The following is a 27,636-nucleotide window of genomic DNA, read 5'->3' on the forward strand; positions in this document are numbered from 1 at the left end:
TTTTAAAAAACCCTCCTCCAAAGACATATGACAATGTCCAGAGAAGAGTCATTTTTACATGAGATGAGTCACTTTTTGAGACTAGAGGATCAATTCAGGTTATTTTGTGGTTCTGTGATCTACAGAACGGGAGATACAGGCAGGTAAAGACAAAGGTGAGGGATTGGATTTATTTATTTGTATCTCACATTTCCAATCAAGTCTTTAAAGCAGAACTGTAAAGTTACTGATGAAAAATAGCGTTAGCACAGTTGGAGAGAGACTGTGACAACAATTCCAACAATACCAGTAACGTTCTGCTGGCTTCTTCCTATATATCTATCATTCCTTCTTATACATCATATTCAGCTATTCCTGAAGTGGGCGGGACTTCCTGGTTGTGACATCAGCTCAGGGCACTGAGGCCCGAGCACTGAGGGCATTCATACGAATCAAGACAGCATGTTTGTAATAGGCCGACCTGAAGAATGAGATGAGTCACATGTTGTGACATCACTCAAGGTCCTCATTTGGCAAATGTGGAGCAGCCAGCGGGGCAAGGTAAATTAGAGAATTGCTTATTTTTGCTTAGTGGAGAGTTAGGCAAAAGTTCTTATGCTTTACAGTTATACTATATCTGCCTGTATCTACAGTTTTACAGATCACAGAACCACAAGACTGATGTGATAAGGAAGATCATGATGATTCTTATAATTAAATGCGACAAAAGCAGCATGTTTCTAGGTGCTACAGAACCAAAGATTGCAACCACATCGGCAACCACAGAACTTGACTCATCTCAGTCAAAATATGACTCTTCTCTGCTCATTTGAATATGACTGTGAAGGATATTTTTTTTTTTTTATTGGTAAACGGGTGAGAAATCACATAAAAGAGGGAATATAGCAAGAACATTTCATCCCCTGAGGTATATTTTAGTAACAGATTTGCGCAAACACATGCCGACTACAGTAGGTGTTTATTACATATTTTACTATGTTATCCTATTACCAAGCACAAGTCAGGCTGTGGGTAGAGACAAGCGGGGGGTACATTCGGGCACAGTAAAGATCTCCAGTGACATGGTTGGCACTGCCCGATCTTGCTATTGCGATTTTTGGCAGCTTTTTATTGAACCATTTCAATCAGACAGTATTCACACTGGGTACATTATTCTGCAGACAATACCCGATTCAGCATCCCTTTAATTCAGTTTACGACACAAGTCTCTGTAGGATGGTCAGAATCCATCCCCGGGCCGCTAAATAGTAACGTTGTGATAAATTATCAGGTATCGGGATTGTTTATATGTCATCTACCTGCTAATTATTTCCATATGGATATGTGGCTGCAGTGGGGGAGAGGGGGGGGGGGGGGGAGGGGAGGTTTTTGGATTGGAAGCGCAGCGTTTGCAGAGTTTATCTTGGCCTCCAGAACAGACTATCACTTTTTCTTGTGTGTGCTGACACATGGAGTTGCTTAGATGATGGTAGAAAGTCAAATACAGCCAGACAGTGCACTCTGGATAAATAATACCGACACTCACTTCATTAAGTAGAAGCTAATCAAAGAGCTATTATAGATATTCAATGTATTTAAGGGGAACCCGTCACCACCTTTTACCTCCACCTCAGGTAGGGGAAGCATGCAGAAAGTTTGGAAAGTGAGAACCATTTTAGACAGCCTTATGTGGGGCTCTATAGCACCCACAACCATAGTTCTTGCATCATTATAAAGATGAGAATCTCATCTTTTAAAATATATATGGATTGCGTTCTACACAAACTCAGATAAAAGGCAGTCAGGAATAATAATTTTAATTTGCAGCTCACATTCCCCACTTACTGGGCTATTACTGCACACCTCGTTCTACAGCAATCAGAACCACATGAGACTTTCATCTTTAACTCGTCAGCTGGTGTGGGTTCCGAGTTTACAGTGTTGCTGAGGTTTCTCCTGCCCCAGCGCTAATTGCAAGGGTAGAACTGGGTCAACCACAGACCCTAGGGAGAAAGTAGAAGCAGTTTATAACCGCTTCTGCCTTTTCCTTTCTTCACTGCATAGAGCTGAAGTAGCGCTATGCAGTGCATAGCGGAGGCGACACTGCAACAGCTTTATAGAGTTAGTGGTCACGTGATCGCCATGTCTGAAAGGGTTAAGCAGAGCTGCTAGGTCTGACCAGGCAAAGAGTTTGTATGTTCTCTCCGTGTTTGTGTGGGTTTCCTCCGGGTCCTCTGGTTTCCTCCCACACTCTAAAATATACTGGTTGGTTGATTAGATTGTGAGCCCAATGGGACAGGGACTGATTGGGAAAGCTTTGTGCAGCGCTGCGTAATCTGTGTGCGCTATATAAAGAATTATTATTATTACTACATGATCCCCTATGGAAGACCCAATTACAGGCAGTCCCCGGGTTACATACAAGATAGGGTCTGGAGGTTTGTTCTTAAGTTGAATTTGTATGTAAGTCGAAACTGTATATTTTATAATGGAAGTTCTAGACAATTTTTTTCTTTTGCCCCAGTGACAATTTGAGTTTCAAAATTTTTGGTGTAATTGGACCAAGAATTATCAATAAAGCTTCATTACAGACGCCTTACAGCTGATCATTGCAGTCTGGTACTATAGTAAAGCATCCAGAGAGGTCACCAGAGGTCACAGTGGGCAGAGAGGTCCGTCTGTAACTATGGGTTGTCTGTAAGTCGGGTGTCCTTAAGTAGGGGACCGCCTGTATAGTGAAACATTTGTAAGAAAGAAAAAAAAATGAAAAAAAATGTCTCATGAGGGACATATAAAGTAAAAAAAAAACCACACAAAAAATATTTAGAAATAAAACATTCATATGTCCCAATTTTTTATTTTTATAAATTTCCCTGTTACACTTTAAAAACCATCGCCATAGTCATTCCATTCCCCCCCCCCCCCCGAGACTATATATATTGAATATCAAAATGACCCTCACACACTAGGGAATTCATTTCTAATTGTCATATTGAGCTTATTTGTAAGCTGAAAAAAATCTATACTATACATTACAAAAAAAAAAATTCCATCTTTAAAAAAAAAAAAAAAATCAAAACCTATGACATTTTAATATTTGTAAGTATCCCTATATGTCACGAAAAAAATTGAAAAAAATGTGTTCATGTTATGGCCCTTAGACCAATAAAAATATGAAAATTTACTTAAAAGGATGCCCTGGTCATTAAAGCCTGGTCAAAAAGGGGTTAAGACGACACCATAAAACATTGTTTCTTGTAGGTACTATAAAGCTAAAGATGGGGGCATATGTGAAGCTCCCTCTCCAGCCTCCTAGCGAGACTCATTTCAGCCAAAAAGTGACTCGTCCCAAGACATGCGACAACGAGCAGAGATCTATTTTAGAGGTAAACAGGGGAGATTTCACATAAAAGAGGGAATTCTAAAAAGTACATTTCATCCCCCTACCAGAGAGGGGGGGGGGGGGAGAGGGTGTTAGTTCAATGGGGTAAAACCTACTGACAGGTTCTCTTTAAGAAAAGTAATTCTCCAAAATAAGTCAGCGAGAAATTGTTATACTGTACAGAGTTGTGCTAGGGGCTCCTTTTAGAGCTATGGAATTTTTTTTCAAGATAAAAAAGATATTTTTTTGTAATGTAGGAGGATTTCATGCTGATCAAACTTAATGAAGCATAAAAATGGGCTGACTTATTTAGAGCTTCAAGGATCAACTTTTTTTTTTTTTTGCACTGTTGCCTTCCAAGTTTGGTAAAGTTTTGTTATGGGACTATTACTCTGTAATGTCTTACTTTATTTTATTTGTATATGTTATTGATTATTATTAGGACAAATAAGAAATCATTTTTAAAAATGCCCTTTTTGTTTTTCCATTCCATTGTAGTTCATGTAGGGCTTGGTTCTTATAGTATTAGCAGTAGTTTTTTCCTTACAGGCAGTCCCCGGGTTACATACAAGATAGAGTCCGGAGGTTTGTTCTTAAGTTGAATTTGTATGCAAGTAGAAACTGTATATTTTATAATTGTAGATCCAGACAAAAAAATTTTTTGCCCCAGTGACAATTGGAGTTTAAACATGTTTTGCTGTAATGAGACCAAGGATTATCAGTAAAGCTTCATTACAGACACCTTACATCTGATCATTGCAGCCTGGGACTATAGTAAAGCATTCAGAAAGCTTCACCAGAGGTCAGAGGGGTCTGTCTGTAACTATGGGTTGTCTGTAAGTCGGGTGTCCTTAAGTAGGGGACTGCCTGTATATAATTTAAATTAAAATTTGTTTTAACATTTTTTTTTGTTAAGGGGTTGGAGGTGGTGGGTGGGGGAGTTGAGGTTTAAAACAGCACCACCACCATAAGACATATTAGAGAATTTCCAATCACCCCTAATGTGATTCCAGTAGTTATCATACAGTAAAACACTCAGTAATATCCTATGCAGGTGAATTGCAGATATAGATCCAAATCCTGCCTTTTTTTATCTGCCTTTATGTACAGTTCTGTAACTCACAGCACCGCAAACCTGTAATCTGAAAGAGGAGATTCCTATCTTTAATATGACACCAGGAGCATGTTTCTAGTTGCTACAGAACCAAAAATAGGGGCACCTGAAATGACACTCCCCTCAGCCTCTAAACGCGACTCATCTCAGCTCATTTTCACGTTGGAGGGGATTTATTTATAGGTAAATGGGTGAGAGGTCACATAAAAGAGGGGATTCTAGAAAGGACATGTCATGGTATTTTAATGGGATGAAATCTTCGTCAGGAGGAGGGGAAAAGGTTTGGATATTTTTGTATTTTCACTTATACCATTGATTGATGCAAAGTTTGCTGAAAAGTTAGTGACCATTTATAGGGGTTGTTTCCAATTAGCTTAGTATAACCCAACACATCCATAGTATTAGGAGGAGCAGCAGGACGCGTGCTTGATCTGCCGATCCACAGAATAGTACAAAACAGGACCCTCATTTTACCATTAGCTCAGGGTCCTTTCCAGTGATAGTTGGGAGTCCCAGTAGTTAAACCCCCAGTGATGGTCTCATTGTTCCCTATCCTGTGGGTAGAGGATAACATGCAATCTTGGTTCTACCCCATTTTAAGAGTTATTAATGGGCATCTACCACCAGGATGAAGGACTGTATGCAAATGAGCCTGAGAGGCTCCATAGGTGTTAATGGAGCTTGGCGCCCCTCAGGCTCATTTGCATACATTCTAGTGGTAGATGCCCTTTAAGGCAGTGCTGACACATAACTTACAGAAGGAAGTAAATGAATAAAGAGAACCCGTCACCAGGTTTTACCCCGCTAAACTTCTAGCCCCCACAGGTAGCATTTCCTCTTTTATGTGAAATCTCATCCATTTACCTATAAATCTCCCCCAAAGTCAGGCAAATGTGACTCTTCTGGACCCAATTTCATAAAACAGGAGTCAAATTTAGTGGTTGCTGGGGGGGGTGGGGGGGTGGGTGGAAGGTGTCACTTCAGAAGCCCTCATCTTCTGTTCTATGTCATCTAGAAACATGCTTTATTATGCTTTTTTTGTGACCCCGGCTTATAGCTTTGTGAGTTAGCGAACCAGAGATACCGGCAGCTAAAGACATAGTTGTAAATGTGAGTTGCAGCTAAATATCCAGGTCCTGCCTATTGTTTATCTGCCTGTATATCTGGTGCTGTAGATCAGTCAGATGGCATCTGAAAGGAGAGATTCGTAGCTTTAAAATGACACAAGAAGCGTGTTGCTACGTACTATAGAACCAAAGATAGGGGCTTCTTAATTGACACTGCCTCTGCGACCGCTAAACTTGACTCCTCTCAAGTGTAAATGAGGCAAGAAGAGTCATATTTGACCAACTCCCGAGGGGGAGATTCTTTAAATAAACGTGTGAAATTTCACAAATAGGAGGGACAGTAGAAAGTACATTTTAGTCTCTACCTGAAGGGGCTATTAGTTTAAAACCTAGGATAAAACCTGGTGACAGGTTCCCTTTAAGACGGGTTTGTTTCCTGACAGCGATCACTGATGACTTCTTTCATTCTGGGAGGTCTGAATAAATGAAGTCATTGTGTAATGTAAATCTTAATATTAAATTCACGTTACCCTAAACCCCCCACCCCTCACACAATGATCTATTTACAGCCCTCGACCCTCAGCATTTTCAATTACAACCATAAAATTTTGCCAAAGCCATTATATTATTAATTTCTCCTGATTTTTTTTTCCCCCTCCCGGTATTTAGAGCGCAAGCAAAACAATACGTCCAAGTTAATAAAAAAAAAAAAAAAATTAAAAGAAATATATTTCCCAGTAGGAGAGCGAGAATGATTTGGAGCAATATTTTGCTAAGCCAAGACTGTGTGCGCTCCGCCGGCTTCTCTCAAATTACCTACAACACTCACAATATTTGACTTACTGTGTTGGTTGGATCTTCTTGTAATATCCTGTCATAGATCTGGAGAGCGTCGTCGTACCTGCTCCAAAAAGGAAAGTGAAAACCGCTTATGGAAAATGAAAATCCAGAAAACGTACATAGAAAGAAACAACCCAAAAACACCGGCATTCAGCTCCCCAGGAGCCACTCGTGTTACCATTTACATGGGGGGCCGGGGGGATGTGCTTCTTGTAAGGTGCCCGACACATGGACTACGTGCTCATAAAATAAATGAAGCCGGTTTTTCAGCTGAAAATCTATTAATGACCACAGGGTAGGCCGTTCATGGAGTGTCTGGGATCCTAATGGTTCTAAGTGGTGTAAAAATGGAGAACTTTACTTAATTTGGTCTGGGACAGCACAGAGCTTCCCCCCACACCCGATTTCTGCTGTGCCCCCTCATTAAAAGGGTTTCCTATTATACTTATAGGGTTTTCCCATGAAATAAGATCCGACTTGCTGATCAGTAAGAGGTCTCAGGGATGAGACCCCCACTGAGCAGGAGAACAGGGGGTCCGATATATCCCTGTTGGACCCCTTGTTGCTCTCGGAGAAGAGTGGGGCAGCCGGTCACACATTATTGGGTCGCCCCGGTCGTCTCTATGGAGCTGACAGAAAAAGCCAAGCGCCGTACTCGGCAATCTCCATCAGCTCTATAGCCATAAACAGGGCAGACTGGCTGCTCCGCTCATCTCAATTAAGGGTCTGACAGGGGGGAAAACATCGGACCCCCCGTTTTGGTGATCTAAGGGGGCAAGTTGGACCCTAACCGGTAAAAAGGACCTAACACGTTTGGTGGGAAAACTCCTTTAAGACAAGTTTAGTACAAGACCCTATTATGGTCACTTATGCTGTTAAAGTTTTCTGTTTGTCATTAGGAGCTGCGAGTCACATGAACCTTAGGCAGCAGGACTCAGGACTTCCTGCGACTTCCCATGTCCTGCTGCCTTACAGAGGATGGAGGAGGCTGTGCAGTCAATGCTGTATGAGCATCTCCTCTGTCATTACCACTCCTATATGAGTTGTTGGAGGGGCTTGCCATAGACATCTGATTTCCCCCCCCAACCACTGATACAGAAGAGGTCATGATCAATCCCCCGGACACCAGCAGGGTCTTCACAGGATCTCACAGCTGCCATTGTTACAGGGCGAGTGTAATATGGGTGACCTTATCAGGGTTGTATAATCAGTTTGCTTTAAGTGGCCAACCCTTTTAATTCGGTGCTCATCTTTTCAAAACATCCCACTCCCCCTCCCCAAAAAAAGGCAGCAGTAAACTTTTATTATTCGTAGGGTTTTTTTTACATTTTTAAAGGATAAAGGGAAAAATTTCACTAACTTCCTACCGCATTAAGATAAACAAGTCACTGGGTGAGAAATTGTTTCTATACAGATGGCAGAAGACCTGAGCACATGACCATATTGGGAGCTGTGATCAGCCCTCTCCCCTCCGGATAGAGGTCCATCACACACCACTCCATGACTAGTGGCAAATTATAAAGCACACAGTCATGTGAATGTAGCCTTAATCACATTGGGACATAGTAGATTCTGGGTGTGTAAATTAAAGTCCACTTTTATAATCAGTTTTTTTTTTTATAATCACCCCTTAGTTATCAAGCTGATTCAGCAGTGCAGCCTCTTCATGGTTCTATCAGTTAATTTAAAGGGAATACCCCATGAAAGGACCATTTTTTTCTTAGAGGGTTTGGCCATTTTTAAATGGCCATTAGACATGACTGCATGTATATGTTACCTGCACCTTCGCTAGCTTCAGCCTATCCCTGTCTTTACCAATCTGCCCTCTGTGTACATTCCCAGCTTCCTCTCTCTCTCACTGCTCCAGCCAGTCCTCATGGCGTCTCCCACTGTCTCTTTAATTTTACTGTCTGTTCTCACTGACAGAAAGAGGGGAGGAGAAGCAGGATTAGTCAATCTCCTGCTGCAGCTCCTCCTATTCATCAGAACTCAGACATGTAAACAAAGAATCACGGTGAGTCTGTACACGGCACAAAAGTAAGTAGTAGGACTGCTGAATCACTTGATGAACACAAGGCAGTAGAGGCATATGGGCAACTTATGCAAGAGTGGCTAAACCCTTTAAGTTTTTTTTGTTGTTGTTTACTGGCAGCTACAGGAGGCTACTGAATAAAATAGCTTGTAATGTTAATAGAACAGAGCCTCCCCCCTCCCTTTTTGGCAAAAGTGTTGCAGTTATTGCAAAAAGAAAAGTAGTATCAGTTAATACATTTCAGGAGACGATCCAAATACATAGAAGCAATGAAAAGAAGAAGAAAAAAACAAGAGCCAACATGTGTAACATACATGGTATCGATTAGGTTACCTTTCCATGGCCTCGAATCTCATGCCAGTGAGTTTCTTCACCCTGTGGCTGCCAGGAAACTGCCTCCGTAGTTCTTGCAGACAAGACTTCAAAACAAGAGAGCGGGAGCCAATCAGTGATGAGCATTAAAAACAGGCTTCTCCTTCCAGAGCCCAACTAACTCTTATTATGATAAAGGCGTTAAAAAAAAAAAAAACTATCAAAAAAGGGGCGGGCCCTTCACATCTTCATGAAAATCAGAGGTTATCAGTTATGTAAATGGGAAAATAAGGGAGTCTTGGATTTTGAAAGGAAGGGAGTAGAAAACGGAAACCCAAAAAAAGGAAAAGGGTTGAGTCTACCACCTCCCCATGCTGGCAACATGTTGTGGTGAAATGCACTGCAAGGTTTTCCAAATTACCTGCATTTTTTCTGTCCCTTATGCCATTTTAAGAAATTCCTATTCTAATCCGTATGCTAATGAGGCAGTTGGTGCACCAGGGTGTGTCCCTGGCACTATTTTTCCTGCCTAGACCATCCCCTCTCTGCCAGGTAAATAGAAAATTTGTCTTGTGAGAAGCATGGGGCGACACTAGAAGAAGAGGGCAGTTATATAGGCAGAGATAGAAAGGCTCTGGATGTGGAGGACACGCTTGGGTACACCAACTGCCTCATTAGCATCCAGATTAAACTAGGAATATCTTGGAAATTGTATAATGGACAAAAATAATAAAGATATGTAAATCACTATACATTTCTCTCTGCCAGCAGATTATAACACTTGTGGGTGGACTCTCAGATCTATAAATCTATTGTACGTTAGCTTTCCAACTGGCAAAGCTCGGTAGAAAGCTACTTCTATAAATTATATAATGCCAATATGAATCGGTCCAGTCCATCAGACACTGCAAGATTTTGGAAACGGCCATGACACTACTATACGGAGCAGCAGGAGGAGTCTTCTGGTAGCAGACTATAGGATGTGTGCCTCCTGTCACTTGGGCTGCTGCATTTCAGTTGACAATCGAGATTCCCTGAAAACATTCTGCATTTGTAACAACTTGGAAACGTTCTAAATATTTTTTAAGTTAAACAAATCTGGGACATTCTTGGCCCGAGAATAGAAAAAGCAGTGTACGATGATGAATAAAATATCATAAATATGCACGACACAACCACGGCGCGGCATATGCTGCAGGAGCGGGGAACACGTGCGGCGACGGTAGACTGGAGACCGATGTGTAGTGACAAAATCTCCACCGTCGCTCCATCTCCACAGAGTAAACACGGAGCGAGGCGAAAAATAGCAAAAATATGTTTCTGCTGGCAGCACTTCAGATGCAGGAAAAAAACATTCATTCAACATCGGAGTCATTGTCAACTGTGCTTATATATATAATATAACATGAATGTCAGGGGGATTGCAGGACTCCAGCAGAAATATAGATTATCTATCCAAAATATAGGTCCCAAACAGAGGTCGCACTAACATTTTTCCAGAAGGGTAAAAATACTCCTCTCACCATTTTTGAGGAGTATTTTTACCCGAGGAGGAGTATGAAAATTTCGGTAGCACACTGCGCACACAGCACACACTACACTCACACACTGCGCACACACTACACTCACACACTGCGCACACAGCACACACTACACTCACACACTGCGCACACAGCACACACTACACTCACACACTGCGCACACAGCACACACTACACTCACACACTGCGCACACAGCACACACTACACTCACACACTGCGCACACAGCACACACTACACTCACACACTGCGCACACAGCACACACTACACTCACACACTGCGCACACAGCACACACTACACTCACACACTGCGCACACAGCACACACTACACTCACACACTGCGCACACAGCACACACACTACACACACACTACACACACTACACTCACACACTGCGCACACAGCACACACTACACTCACACACTGCGCACACAGCACACACTACACTCACACACTGCGCACACAGCACACACTACACTCACACACTGCGCACACAGCACACACTACACTCACACACTGCGCACACAGCACACACTACACTCACACACTGCGCACACAGCACACACTACACTCACACACTGCGCACACAGCACACACTACACTCACACACTGCGCACACAGCACACACTACACTCACACACTGCGCACACAGCACACACTACACTCACACACTGCGCACACAGCACACACTACACTCACACACTGCGCACACAGCACACACTACACTCACACACTGCGCACACAGCACACACTACACTCACACACTGCGCACACAGCACACACTACACTCACACACTGCGCACACAGCACACACTACACTCACACACTGCGCACACAGCACACACTACACTCACACACTGCGCACACAGCACACACTACACTCACACACTGCGCACACAGCACACACTACACTCACACACTACACACAGCACACACTACACTCACACACTGCGCACACACTACACTCACACACTGCGCACACAGCACACACTACACACAGCACACACTACACTCACACACTGCGCACACAGCACACACTACACTCACACACTGCGCACACACTACACTCACACACTGCGCACACACTACACTCACACACACTACACTCACACACTGCGCACACTACACTCACACACTGCGCACACTACACTCACACACTGCGCACACAGCACACACTACACTCACACACTGCACTCACACACTGCGCACACACAGCACACACTACACTCACACACTGCACTCACACACACAGCACACACTACACTCACACACTGCGCACACAGCACACACTACACTCACACACTGCGCACACAGCACACACTACACTCACACACTGCGCACACAGCACACACTACACTCACACACTGCGCACACAGCACACACTACACTCACACACTGCGCACACAGCACACACTACACTCACACACTGCGCACACAGCACACACTACACTCACACACTGCGCACACAGCACACACTACACTCACACACTGCGCACACACTACACTCACACACTGCGCACACAGCACACACTACACTCACACACTGCGCACACAGCACACACTACACTCACACACTGCGCACACAGCACACACTACACTCACACACTGCGCACACAGCACACACTACACTCACACACTGCGCACACAGCACACACTACACTCACACACTGCGCACACAGCACACACTACACACACACTGCGCACACAGCACACACTACACTCACACACTGCGCACACAGCACACACTACACTCACACACTGCGCACACAGCACACACACTACACACACTACACTCACACACTGCGCACACAGCACACACACTACACACACTACACTCACACACTACACACTGCGCACACTACACTCACACACTGCGCACACAGCACACACTACACTCACACACTGCGCACACAGCACACACTACACTCACACACTGCGCACACAGCACACACTACACTCACACACTGCGCACACAGCACACACTACACTCACACACTGCGCACACTACACTCACACACTGCGCACACAGCACACACTACACTCACACACTGCGCACACAGCACACACTACACTCACACACTGCGCACACAGCACACACTACACTCACACACTGCGCACACAGCACACACTACACTCACACACTGCGCACACAGCACACACTACACTCACACACTGCGCACACAGCACACACTACACTCACACACTGCGCACACAGCACACACTACACTCACACACTACACACAGCACACACTACACTCACACACTACACACAGCACACACTACACTCACACACTGCGCACACACTACACTCACACACTGCGCACACAGCACACACTACACACAGCACACACTACACTCACACACTGCGCACACAGCACACACTACACTCACACACTGCGCACACACTACACTCACACACTGCGCACACACTACACTCACACACTGCGCACACAGCACACACTACACTCACACACTGCGCACACAGCACACAGCACACACTACACACAGCACACAGCACACACTACACTCGCACACTACACTCACACACTACACTCACACACTGCGCACACTACACTCACACACACTACACTCACACACTGCGCACACTACACTCACACACTGCGCACACTACACTCACACACTGCGCACACTACACTCACACACTGCGCACACTACACTCACACACTGCGCACACTACACTCACACACTGCGCACACAGCACACACTACACTCACACACTGCACTCACACACTGCGCACACACAGCACACACTACACTCACACACTGCACTCACACACACAGCACACACTACACTCACACACTGCGCACACAGCACACACTACACTCACACACTGCGCACACAGCACACTACACTCACACACTGCGCACACAGCACACACAGAACATTACACTCACACTGCACACACAGAACATTACACTCACACTGCACACACAGAACATTACACTCACACTGCACACACAGAACATTACACTCACACTGCACACACAGAACATTACACTCACACTGCACACACAGAACATTACACTCACACTGCACACACAGAACATTACACTCACACTGCACACACAGAACATTACACTCACACTGCACACACAGAACATTACACTCACACTGCACACACAGAACATTACACTCACACTGCACACACAGAACATTACACTCACACTGCACACACAGAACATTACACTCACACTGCACACACAGAACATTACACTACACTGCACACACAGAACATTACACTACACTGCACACACAGAACATTACACTACACTGCACACACAGAACATTACACTACACTGCACACACAGAACATTACACTACACTGCACACACAGAACATTACACTACACTGCACACACAGAACATTACACTCACACTGCACACACAGAACATTACACTCACACTGCACACACAGAACATTACACTCACACTGCACACACAGAACATTACACTCACACTGCACACACAGAACATTACACTCACACTGCACACACAGAACATTACACTCACACTGCACACACAGAACATTACACTCACACTGCACACACAGAACATTACACTCACACTGCACACACAGAACATTACACTCACACTGCACACACAGAACATTACACTACACTGCACACACAGAACATTACACTACACTGCACACACAGAACATTACACTACACTGCACACACAGAACATTACACTACACTGCACACACAGAACATTACACTACACTGCACACACAGAACATTACACTACACTGCACACACAGAACATTACACTACACTGCACACACAGAACATTACACTACACTGCACACACAGAACATTACACTACACTGCACACACAGAACATTACACTACACTGCACACACAGAACATTACACTACACTGCACACACAGAACATTACACTACACTGCACACACAGAACACTACACTACACTGCACACACAGAACACTACACTACACTGCACACACAGAACACTACACTACACTGCACACACAGAACACTACACCTACAATCACACACAGAACATTACACTACACTGCACACACAGAACACTACACCTACAATCACACAGAACACTACACTACACTGCACACACAGAACACTACACTACACTGCACACACAGAACACTACACTACACTGCACACACAGAACACTACACTACACTGCACACACAGAACATTACACTACACTGCACACACAGAACATTACACTACACTGCACACACAGAACACTACACCTACAATCACACAGAACACTACACTACACTGCACACACAGAACACTACACTACACTGCACACACAGAACACTACACTACACTGCACACACAGAACACTACACTACACTGCACACACAGAACATTACACTACACTGCACACACAGAACATTACACTACACTGCACACACAGAACATTACACTACACTGCACACACAGAACATTACACTGCACACACAGAACACTACACTACACTGCACACACAGAACACTACACTACACTGCACACACAGAACATTACACTACACTGCACACACAGAACATTACACCTACAATCACACACAGAACATTACACTACACTGCACACACAGAACACTACACCTACAATCACACAGAACACTACACTACACTGCACACACAGAACACTACACTACACTGCACACACAGAACACTACACTACACTGCACACACAGAACACTACACCTACAATCACACACTCACCCGTCCGGATCTGCGGGCAGGTAGAGATGGAGCAGGACAGGGAGCAGCAGCCCCGCTGTCCACAGGTATCGCGGGGCCTGCGCTCTCGCTCCGGAGCGCTGCTGACACAGATCACTGTGTCAAGTGTCGCGTTGAGCGGTCCGGCGCGCGCTGTGATCGCGCGACATTTACCTCTTTTGCAGCGCGCGCCGAGCCGCTCAGCCTGCGCGCTGCAAGGAATAATTGCCAAGCGTAACTTTACGCATGGCAATTATTTTGGGGGGTAATGGCGCCTCATCACGCGTCTATGACGCGTGGTGAGGCGTTAATGCGACCTCTGGTCCCAAATACGATATTAGAGGGGGATCTACCCCCACAGGTCATATGTCCTCATCAGCTGATAAATAGGGAATGTAACAGGAAGCACATAGCGCCGTGCTCTGTGTAGTGGCCGAACTGAGTCACTGCAGCTTAATTCTTATTTAGATGAATGGGAGTTGATCTGCAGTAAAGTGTTCTGACCACTACAAAGAGGATGGCGCCGTCCGTTCACTATTCCACTCTCCGATGTCCACGATGTGACAATGAGGACCTATTCAACAAATATATTTATCAATATTTTGCATATTTTGATGATATAAAAAACCCTTTTAACACAAATCTTAGAAAGCTTCACCAAGGGCTTGAACCCTCTTCAATAACTAAACACTTTTATATATTGTCCAGGACAATGGCAAATAAAGTTATCAAAATAGTGTGATAAAAGCGCAAGTAAACGTAAAACCCTCCATTACTTACCATTGCGATGTCATCACGACCACAATCCAGGGCGGCCACCATCACCTGCTCATGTACAATCCAGACTGTATAGAAAAGAAGAGCAAGAAAGACAATCAGTCCACAAGATCCTAAAATACATCTCATGGGGGAGGGCAGTCTACAAACCAAATCTACCCATCAAAACAAAAAAAATTATTGAGCTGCACCAGTGGGAGTTGGGTGCATAGTTTTTCGACAAAGAATATACAAAGAAAAAGGGCAGCACACGAGGACATAATTTTAAAAAAAGTGCTACATATCAGTCTCTAGATCACCAACCGACAATATTTTATCGCTACGCATCTCTCTCTCTCTATCCGGCCGGCGCTACGCAACTCTCTCTCTATCCGGCCGGCGCTACGCATCTCTCTCTCTATCCGGCCGGCGCTACGCATCTCTCTCTCTATCCGGCCGGCGCTACGCAACTCTCTCTCTCTATCCGGCCGGCTGCCGCTACGCATCTCTCTCTATCCGGCCCGCCGGCGCTACGCATCTCTCTCTCTATCCGGCCCGCCGGCGCTACGCATCTCTCTCTCTATCCGGCCCGCCGGCGCTACGCATCTCTCTCTCTCTATCCGGCCCGCCGGCGCTACGCATCTCTCTCTCTCTATCCGGCCCGCCGGCGCTACGCATCTCTCTCTCTATCCGGCCCGCCGGCGCTACGCATCTCTCTCTCTCTATCCGGCCCGCCGGCGCTACGCATCTCTCTCTCTATCCGGCCCGCCGGCGCTACGCATCTCTCTCTCTATCCGGCCCGCCGGCGCTACGCATCTCTCTCTCTATCCGGCCCGCCGGCGCTACGCATCTCTCTCTCTATCCGGCCCGCCGGCGCTACGCATCTCTCTCTCTATCCGGCCCGCCGGCGCTACGCATCTCTCTCTCTATCCGGCCCGCCGGCGCTACGCATCTCTCTCTCTATCCGGCCCGCCGGCGCTACGCATCTCTCTCTCTATCCGGCCCGCCGGCGCTACGCATCTCTCTCTCTATCCGGCCCGCCGGCGCTACGCATCTCTCTCTCTATCCGGCCCGCCGGCGCTACGCATCTCTCTCTCTATCCGGCCCGCTGGCGCTACGCATCTCTCTCTCTATCCGTCCCGCCGGGGCTACGCATCTCTCTCTATCCGGCCCGCCGGCGCTACGCATCTCTTTCTCTATCCGGCCCGCCGGCGCTACGCATCTCTTTCTCTATCCGGCCCGCTGGCGCTACGCATCTCTCTCTCTATCCGTCCCGCCGGGGCTACGCATCTCTCTCTATCCGGCCCGCCGGCGCTACGCATCTCTTTCTCTATCCGGCCCGCCGGCGCTACGCATCTCTTTCTCTATCCGGCCCGCCGGCGCTACGCATCTCTCTCTATCCGGCCCGCCGGCGCTACGCATCTCTCTCTATCCGGCCGGCGCTACGCATCTCTCTCTATCCGCCCGGCGCTACGCATCTCTTTCTCTATCCGGCCCGCCGGCGCTACGCATCTCTTTCTCTATCCGGCCCGCCGGCGCTACGCATCTCTCTCTATCCGGCCCGCCGGCGCTACGCATCTCTCTCTATCCGCCCGGCGCTACGCATCTCTCTCTATCCGCCCGGCGCTACGCATTTCTCTCTATCCGTCCGGCCGGAGATTGTGGAGATTAAGCGGTCATATCATAGGCCTAGGGAGGCGTTATGGACCTAAAGGACTTCTTTATCCGGTCTTGGCATATATTTATAGGGCAGGGCCTCTAATGCGTATGATACCATACAGGAGGCCAAACTACGAGAACGCAGCAAAGGAGACCTTTGTGTTCTGCCGACTGTCATGAACCCATGGAAAAGTAAAAGTAATGGTAGAAAAGGAAAAATAAGGTCATAATCAAAGTCACATAAAAACAGTAAGGTTTAGGCAAAAAGGAAATCAAGCCCAAGATCAAGTGGGATCTACGGTGTTAGTGTAAGTTAGGAAAGTATGCAGCCCGGGCGGGCGCGAGGGCCTTATCTGCCATTCACATCTATGTATATATTCAGGAATGACGACGATCGCAGAGAAAAACAAGAAGTCCACGCTGCCTTCAAAAGCCTAACCCCAAATGAAAGAGAACGTCTGTTCAGCCATTAAAGGAACACTAAACATAGAAAACGTAACAAATATATCCCAGCAAATACTCCCTCAATCTTCTCCTTTTCTTTGATCCTACTTTTTCTCATATTACAGGTTAGAATAAAATATATAAACCAAAAATCTGTCCTTGTCTGACTGTAAGACAACTGGCTGCAGCAGGAGCCTCCCCCTGTGCTCTATATGCAAGAGGGCAAACGTATCCATAAACCCTGTATTCGTAAAACCCAATACACACATTGTTTACACATAGATATACAATACACAAATACACACATACACTATATAGAAACTATACTTATACCAATATACAAAATATTCATTTACAACACACATTTAAGAAATACAAATCATGCACACACTATATACACAGCATACACCTATTATACGCATCATATACACACACACGCACACTATGTAGACACCAAACCTACACACATACAATACACTGTTCAAACACACTATATACAAACCATACATACACACTATACATACACACTGTATACATAGACACCATACACACTCACTAAATAAATTCCATTCAAAAATATAAGAAATTAACATAACACACTAAATAAACACCATACATACACAATACATAGACACCATACATGCATTGTAAAATACACATAACATATACATAGACACATAATAGAAATATACATCATATAAATCAACCAGTATGTATCCTGCTAATGCTTGTGAGTGGAGAGTCATGTATTTCTGTGAGCAGGGTAGGGGGAGGGGGGGGGACATCCTAGCAGCTCAGAGACCACTGACAGATAGGAAAAACTGCTAAATAATAAGAGGTAAACGTCCTATTGCCAGAAGTACGTGACAACTTACTGCTACAGAGATGCAAAGTTTGGTATAAGGTGATGGAGGTGCATCTATCTATCTATCTATCTATACTCACGGACATATTGAAAGCCAAGACCTGAAAAAAAACCTGCATCCACCAACCAGATTTTGATGTAGAAATTATAATTTTCAATAGAGTTGTAAAGTAAGCAAAGCGACAAAAATATAAATAAATTATGTTCTGCCAAAGTTCACACCCTGGAAAGATAATTGAGCTTTTACTATTGGAGCTGTGCTTAATATAGTGTAGAGGTAGCACATAATAGAGCTGTGCCAGAGTGGCTCGGATTTCCTATACGTTAGGTGACCATTTCCTGGAACATGTTATTCTTGGAAGGCGTGCGGCCCACAGGAGACCTCATTATCAGCAGGAGGCAAGCCTGACCAGACCAAGCACGGGGTACCCGAGCGCGAGATGGAATATATAACAACTGCTGACCCACCGAGCGATGACAGCACCGCCAGCCAATACCAGGTCCATCTGCACACGTTTCACAGCAGGACGGCCTGGGGTCCCGATCACTGTGTGCACCAGACCTCTAGAAGATGTCCATATAGTGACAATATTGACAATGTTACAGATTTAAACTTCCCCCAATAGTTCTTCTGCTCCTCACTATAGAGGCTGCAGATCCACAGCTCTGCAAGAAATTAGCTTTAGTCTAAACTGTGATTCCTGGGTATGGACGCTTTACCCCTTACACCAGAATCTGGACTATCCTGCAGGGAATCTCCAGGTTGCGACCAAAGAAGCAACTGCTAAAAAGAACAGGGCAAATAATTCCAGGACACAGTAACAAATCATCAAGCAGAAAACAGTCGAACAGCCCGAGGTCAGGGCAGAGTGACTCTGTAACAATAGTAGACAAGCCGAGGTCAGGTCAGTGTTCGGGCAAATTGTAAATAGGTGGTAGGTCATGATGAGAAGCATCATGACCTTAAAAGGGGCTATCCTCACGTACAACAGAAGCACCTACCACCGTATCCATCTTAATAGGTACATCTATGATGGTAGGTTTCCTTTAAAGGGGATTTAATGAACCTCATGGTTAAGGTCTGAGGGAAAATGGCGCGACTGTGGTTTTCTCTATTTCCCTGCGTTTGGTATTCTTCATCTGTTTCCTAGTACATAGAATATTAAAGAAGCGCTTCAGTCACAGCTTATTCATTCAATTACACCTTGTGCAGGGCCCGGAGGGAGGAGCAGGACTCCAGGTACTAGGGATACAATGACAATGAGTCCTGCTCCTCCCTCCAGGCCCCGCACCATGGATTATTCCATGAATTAGCTCTGACTGGAGAGTTCCTTTAAATGCTGCTGCTACATTTTGTCTTGCAGAACACAACCCCTCATGCAGCTCTCTACATGGGGATTGAAAAATCTTTGTTGCTTTACAAAAAGCGCCCGGTTCTTTAGGGGTTTTCTAATTGTTGGTATTTATACACATATCCACAAGATGTGGGTAGACTCTATCTATTGTCTTTAAAGGGAGCCACCATACAAAGCTGCAGACAGTGTTGAGCATTGTCCACAGAGAGAAGCGTAATCACATCTTTGTTTGTGTTGTTAGTAGCAGCAGGACTGTGAAAAACGGATTCATAATCCAGGATTTTAGATTCTCTGTAAGCATTGGCGGAACCTCCCAATACGGCTGTGCTATTAACTCTATGCAGACAGTGCTTGGTACTGTTCCGGAAAGCTGTGCAACAATTCTGTGTGTTAGTAGCAGCAGGGCTGTGAAAAACTGATTCATATTCCAGGATTTTAGATTCTCTGTAAGCATTGGGGGAATCTCCTCACACTGTTGTGTTATTAACTCTATGCAGACAGTGTTGAGTATTGTCCACAGAGAGCTGTGTAAGAGTTCTGTGGGTGGTTAGTAGCAGCAGGACAGTAGCTACTTTAGATGCAGTTCACATATATCCATCGTGTCCAGCCAGTTCTCTTACGCCTTTCAGTCTCAACTGAAGAACATTTTGCTATCCAGCGTTCACAGGCTCACACACTATACATTATCCTACCATCATCAACACTCGCCAGTCAACATTTGTCCGGCACAACCGCGTGAACTACGTGAGACAACTGGACCCTGGAGAACACAGACACTTGTAGACACTATGTCCTTCCTGATAAGAACATCTAAAGAAATTAAAAATATGAGTCTAGATGGAAGGAGGGGGGAATATTATAACCCATTATAGTAAGTTGTACATTGTCTATCCTGAGAGAGACGCCTGGGGGAGATCGACTAAAGGGCCTGTAGTGAAATCTTATCCCTTTACAGGTCGCACAATGAGCCCCCTCTTGCCCTGCTGCAGCACCTGGCGACTTATAATACCAGGTAGTCCCGTTCTGGGTCATCTGGAGACTCCTTGATGTGACCCATGCAGAAGGCAGGGGCCTCATTTCTGGGTTCACTGCCCTCCAATAGCCGGGGTCTGAATATTTACATTGGTCCTCAAATACTCCAACAATAAAAGAGCAGATTTTCAGTATAAAAAAAAAAAATTAGCAAATTTCATCCCATTTTGAAAGCATTTGGACAGATCAGCAGCCGTACCAGGTAATGAGAAACACACGTTTTATGACCGCACGTAAAGCTCCGGGCTGCTCACAACTGCGTTCCTATATAAACTTCTCTTGACACCAATCGAAAAAAAAAAAAAAAAAGAGTCCCCTGTGGGATATTACGGCTGAACAGGTGTTCCCAGCGCCGGCAATCATCGCAACGCGCTGCGACCGATGGAGGAAACTTACTATCGTCTCCGAGTTTGGCCGCGTGCTCGTTTATCAGCTCCTCGCCCACTCCGATGATCTGCTCGCTGTTCCTGTAGTTTTCCTCCCGCCAGGTTTTCATCTTGTCTCGCATCTCTGCGAAAGAAAAGGCAAATGGTGAGGACATTACAAAAACCTCGTCTCAGGATCCATCATATTGATCCGCCTCCCTGACGAACAAACCCTGAAAGGAAAGCTACCATCAAAATCCAGGGACATTACTCATAGATCCAGGCACCATGATTGTGATAATCTTCTTATAGTTGTTATACATGGCCTCCTTCCTTCTAAAATCAACTTGTAAATTTATGCTAACGAGCCAATAGGGCCCCAAGGGAGAGAGGGGCGTTACCAGACCCCCTCTGTGCTGTAGTTTCACACTTAAAAATGAGTGTGAAGGTACAAAGACATATAAGAACGGGCGGGTGTTATCATGAAAGGTCCACAGCACCGAGTATCACTATGAAACATTACACAGCCGGAGAGAAGGATTTTCCATGTGCAGACTACAATATAACATCTAACCACCCCCACACTTGCCAGCAGCGAGCTCAGATCTCCCATAAAGCTGTCAGTGTTTTTAAGCTAAAATTTTTAAAAAACCCAACCCAAACCACCCTTGGGTAATGTCTCGTCCGAGGCAGGCAGGAAAACAACAAGCGCTTGGCCGTGGGGATCCCAGGACGCCATGAATATCACTAGCGGAGGCCAAAGACACAGAAAATAAAAGTCTCAATAAATTGGCGCCGGCCGCACTCCCCACACCATGTGAACTATCACCGGACGGGGCTGTGCTATCGCGCACACGTTTGTCACCCAAATGTGGAATTAGTAATTCTGGTAAATCCGGAATAAACGAAAGACAGAAGGATTATTTCTCGGAGGAATGGCGCATAGCTTTCTGACACCTTGTATTAGCCAGTGCGCTGCGCGATGTGATGAAACATCTGCACTGGACAGGAAAGCCGAGGTGTGAGAAAGTCATAGGCGGCTCGCTAGACTAACACCCAAAAAGATCTCATCCACGGGAAATTCAAGGCGAAGGTGGCAAATCCATATAGCTGTATGTATTACAGTATCTCAGTAATAGCTCGTCTATCACCATCAAACCACCCCACAAAAAAAAATAGTGGCTACATTTTGGTCCGGGACATTGTACAACTGTATCTATAAGCCAAATTGCCTATAAGTGAATTTGGTAATAAAAACTTGCTCCAATTTCCTGAACCTAGAATCACTGGACTGAACGGACCTGCAGAGTTCAGTCCAGGAAATCACACAAGCGCACCGGAAGAATTGCTGGGACTGATATTGCAACCAGGCTTAAAGGAAAATCTACCATAAAATCCATCCTGATAAACCAGGGACATTACTCATAGACCCAGGCACCGGGACTGTGCTAATCTTATTATATCCGTTACCCATGGTCTCCTTCCTTCTAAAATCTACTTTTATAATTATGTTAATGAGCCAGAAGTGCTCTGGGGGTGTTGCCAGAGCCCTTCAGTGCTGTAGCTTCATATGCTGTTACAATGAGCAGAGCAGGCCTCCCCCTGCCACTGTGTCTCCTGCTGCTAGATTACACAGGCATATGGAGGAGCGAGAGTCACAAGCTCATTGTAACAGCCTCTGAATCTGCAGGGCTCTGATAATGCCCCCAGAACCCTTCATGCTCATTAGCACTGCTTCCATTAGGAGGCAGTAGCCCATGGATAACAAATATAAGAAGGTTACCACAGTCAGGGTGCCTGGGTTTACCACAGTAAGTGTCCCTAGTTTATCATGATGGATTTTGATTTTTGATGGTAGATTTTCTTTAAAGGGACAACTAAAGGGAGTATAGCTACACCATTTTGTGTTGGGTTTAACATGTCAAATAAGACATTGACAGAAAGGATTCAGGCCAAAAGACCATTAGAGAAAAAAACAAATCGAGGCTTTTGACTCATAACACCATATAAAGCAAATCTAGTCCACTATGACCATCTCCTAGGCACCCCAATACTCAGACATGTTCAAATTACCAATGTAATAAATAAAGCTACAGAAATAGGACCACCACAAAGACAAAAAGACACAAAAGGAAGGGAGTCAATGGGAAAGAAAGACGACTATGAACTGTCCCAAACTCATTCTGCATCAAGCACCGACCTCCCCCCCCCCCCAGCAGGGTGAGATTTCTGTAGCTGCTATAAGATAATGGGCAGGATGTACGGAGCACTCACACCCGAGTTTACTCTCCTATCCCCCTGTAGTCACTGGAATGAACCCTGGTCCGGCCATTTGCCGTAACTGTGGGACCCAAGTCTAATGTTCCTTGTTGTCTGGGTGCAAGTCCTCAATAAATTTAGAAAGTCCCTAAATACCATATTCTGTAATGAAACTACTCGAAAACTATGCTAATTTAGGTCACTGTAGTCATATGGGAGGTTCTGGACCTGCCCAGCTGACAGTAGAAAGCGGTAAATGACATTGAATTAGAGGGAAGTTGCAATTCTTTCTTTACAACCATGTCAGAAGCAGTGGAATAATATCTACTAACGGATAAGGGTGAAGGTGGAAAAGGCTCCCCTTTAAGTTGTTCATTATACGACCAGTGTGAAGCTGGCTTAAAGGGAACCCGTCACCACTATTTTCAGAAATACAGGTAGTGGCAGGTTCCTATAGAGCCCTAGTAACTATCTGACACACTGCTTGTAGCTAAAAATTGTTCCCCTCAGATCCCCATAAAATCAGAGTTATAATCTTGCCTGGTATCTATGCAGCTTCCATGGACTTCTACTCCTCTCCATGCAGCCTGCTGTGATTTCATGTGATAAAATATGCTGTGATTTCATGACATATATGCTTTGTGTACAGTTCCTAATGCAACAAAAGCTATAGGACCTGCGATGATGTCACCCTGGTCACATGACATTATAGCAGCATACAGAGATAGGGATGGGGAGGAGCTGCTGGATTCAGCCTGAGGAGGCCACGCCCACCTGGACTCCATGTAGCCATGCTTAGTTACCAGATAAAACTATAAAGTTGAATATATGGGAATCTCAGGGGCATAATTTTTAGCTACAAGCAGGGTGTCAGATAGTTACTAGAGCTCTATAGGAACCTGTTACTACCTGTATTTGTGAAAATAGTGGTGACGGGTTCCCTTTAAATATATTAGTGATTACATGTATGTATACTGTAATTGCTATAGAGTTTACCATATATTTTTGGACAGACGGGTACGAGTCGTTAGCTAAGCACCAGTTTAGATAGGATCTGTCTTATTCCAAGTTCTCACCACCACTTGTGGTGTCTGTTATGGAATTAAATAGAATAGAGAGTTATAATAAAAGAAGTTCCTCAGGGACTACTTTTTAGGACACATCTACCATCAGTAAACTGATTGTAATTGTCCTATAAACTGTAACTAAACATTTGAAGCCATTATCAGGCTCCTTTATCTCTCAGTGGATACAGGACAGAAAGATGGTTTACACAAACTGCTCAAATAAGGAAGAAAGGAAGGGGAAATAGAAGACAAAGGAACAGATTTCTCTAATAAATTACATTACAAAGTTTACTATTATCATCTGCATTAGTCCTTTGTGCAAGTTTGTTAAAAGTTTAGCAAATGTTTTCTATCTGGGCATTGCTGCTCTGGCTTATAGCTGAGGCACTACTTCACCTGACATGACCCTGCACGGAGTCCTAGGTACGCCTGTATCATATAGGAGATGTTCTACATTCCCCAGACTGGCTGCAGAGCAGACATGACCATGTTAATTGCAGCAAGTACTCAGGAGCTTTGCTCAAGCAGATTTTCTTTCAAAGGGAAGTGCTGCTGATGTTCCACGCAGAAAATTTAGTGCTCCCAGACTTCCTTTTGGACACTGCTCCTTCACGTCAGATGTTTAGCCTGGCTCCTGGCTTGTTTTATCTGGTTATGAATATTCCATCTCTTTTGTGGAAACAAAAAAATCTGCTTTACTTTTCTCTGGTCTTTTTCGGCTGTAATTAAAGGCTCAGGGATTTTTTTGGAGGATGAATAAAAGTTTATTGGTTGTGATGTTTATGGTGACAGCTTAATACAGATCACCTGTTACTGGCCCGCGTTGTGTACACGCGTGCATCCCGGCAGATGGTCTGCCGATACAAAGGTGCCCCTGTTCTGTCCGCTCATATATTGTAATACTAGCATGTGCTTTGTAATCAAAAATGCAAGAAGAACATTCCCTGAAAAGTCCTGCATGCTCTTCTTTCAAGGTTTACAGATATATAGATATCCCGCATTATCATGTTGCATGTTATAGGATAATGCAGGAAAAATAAAGTTTGAACTTAAAGGAACCCTACAATTAAAACCAGGAATGATTGACCAGGGACACTTATATCATCTTCTTACATTTGCTATCTATGTCCTCCTTCCTTCTATTATCAACTCTAAATATTATGATAATAAGTCTGAAGGGCACTGGGCGCTCATGCTACAGCTTCACAAGCTGTTAGACTGTGCAAGAGCACTTCCTCTGCTCCCACTGTGTGAGATTACAGCAGGCAGAGGGAAATAGAAGTGCTGCATAAGCAGCCTGTGAAGCTACATAATGTAGGGGCTCTCGTAATGTTCTCCAGAGCCCTTCAAGCTCCTTAGCATAACTTTAAAACTTGATGTTAGAAGGAAGGAGGCCACGGATGACAAATATAAGAGGATTACCGCAGTCATGGAGTCTGGATCTATGATAAGTGTCTGTGGATTATCATGATGGATTTTAAGGTAGATATTATTTAAGTTTCAGATCAAAGAGAGTGGAAGGGTCTGACACACATAGACCCCGTTCAATCTCTATGGTTATGATGATGTTGAGTGCTCCTCCATCGCTCATTTGGCCTCCACTTTGGTGCAAAGCATCAATCATGATGGGCAACAAAGGAGCAGAACAGAACCCCCTTACTATAATGCGATCCATCCATTGTAATATATGACGATACCAGCAGAACTCCATCATTCCCTTACTAATCAGTGTTTATAGGATATGTCAGCCTCTGTTCCTACTCATGGTGGAAGATCCACTAATCAGATACGTGTTCCCTAAGTGCAGACATGCTATGTTGTTTTAGGGCAGTGGTGGCGAACCTATGGCACGGGTGCCAGAGGCGGCACTCTGAGCCCTTTCTGTGGGCACCCGGGCCATCGTCCCAGCACACCAGACAGGACTCAAAAAAAATCTTAAAGTGATACTGACTTTGCTACTTGGGACTGTAGGAAGAGGGAGAATGAGTAACTTGGCCGCTAAAAGGTCCACCATCACTGTTTTAGGGAATTACCCTGGTAACATTGCAGGTATAATAGGGTAACTTTCTGAACAGAAAAAAAAAGTTTACTACTATAAATATTACACTCATCACAAATGGATATCCCATAACCCTGACCCATCACTGAAACTCCTCTGCCCTCCCCCCATCCTGTGAGTTGCAGACGGTACTGTAATAGAGAGGTATAGGACGCTGGTACGGCCTAAAGTGGTGATGTCATCGGAGGGGCAGCGTCAGAGGCGGAAACCTGCTGCCAGCGCTTTTAGGAGGCGAGTTTGGGTTATACATGTATAGGGAGGTTAATGTTATCTACACTCAGGACATAGGTCATAGGAAGAAGACACAATTTAGATGCCACAGTAAGTGTACAAACACAATTACATTTATACTCACCTTTCTCCCTATGTTTGGAAACTATTAGAACAATCATGAAATGCAATCATTTACAAGGGGACAGAATAAAGCAGCCATGGCTTACCTTCCCAGGTCACATCGTACATGTCTGAAACCTTTGCCATTCTCTGTAAAAATAAAAATTATAAAATGTAATTTGTAACACAACACTGCACCCTGTGTTCCCCCTCTATCCGTCTCCTCTATACTGCCTTGTCCCCCCTCTGTCCGTCCATCTACTCTGTACCTCCTTGTGCCCCCTCTGTCTCCTCTGTACCTCCTTGTGCCCCCCTGTCTCCTCTGTACCTCCTTGTGCCCCCTGTCTCCTCTGTACCTCCTTGTGCCCCCCTGTCTCCTCTGTACCTCCTTGTGCCCCCTGTCTCCTCTGTACCTCCTTGTGCCCCCTGTCTCCTCTGTACCTC

The 27,636-nt window shown here is 45.0% G+C and overlaps 1 protein-coding gene across 2 annotated transcripts in view; it reads right to left on the reverse strand.

Annotated features, from left to right (window-relative positions):
* EMC2 (ER membrane protein complex subunit 2) overlaps positions 1-27,636 on the reverse strand; it is a 52,160-nt gene that overhangs the window by 20,634 nt on the left and 3,890 nt on the right. For both annotated transcript variants that reach the window (XM_072151325.1, XM_072151326.1), the window contains exons 2-6: positions 27,300-27,342; positions 21,506-21,619; positions 15,779-15,843; positions 8,748-8,833; positions 6,386-6,443 (exon numbers count right to left, since the gene is read on the reverse strand). In XM_072151325.1, coding sequence (XP_072007426.1) covers positions 6,386-6,443; positions 8,748-8,833; positions 15,779-15,843; positions 21,506-21,619; positions 27,300-27,339 — 363 coding nt within the window. In that variant the 5' untranslated portion in view covers positions 27,340-27,342. The remainder of the gene's footprint in view (positions 1-6,385; positions 6,444-8,747; positions 8,834-15,778; positions 15,844-21,505; positions 21,620-27,299; positions 27,343-27,636) is intronic.

Source organism: Engystomops pustulosus, chromosome 5 (assembly GCF_040894005.1).
Source record: "Engystomops pustulosus chromosome 5, aEngPut4.maternal, whole genome shotgun sequence".
NCBI classification, from domain to species: Eukaryota; Metazoa; Chordata; class Amphibia; order Anura; family Leptodactylidae; genus Engystomops; species Engystomops pustulosus.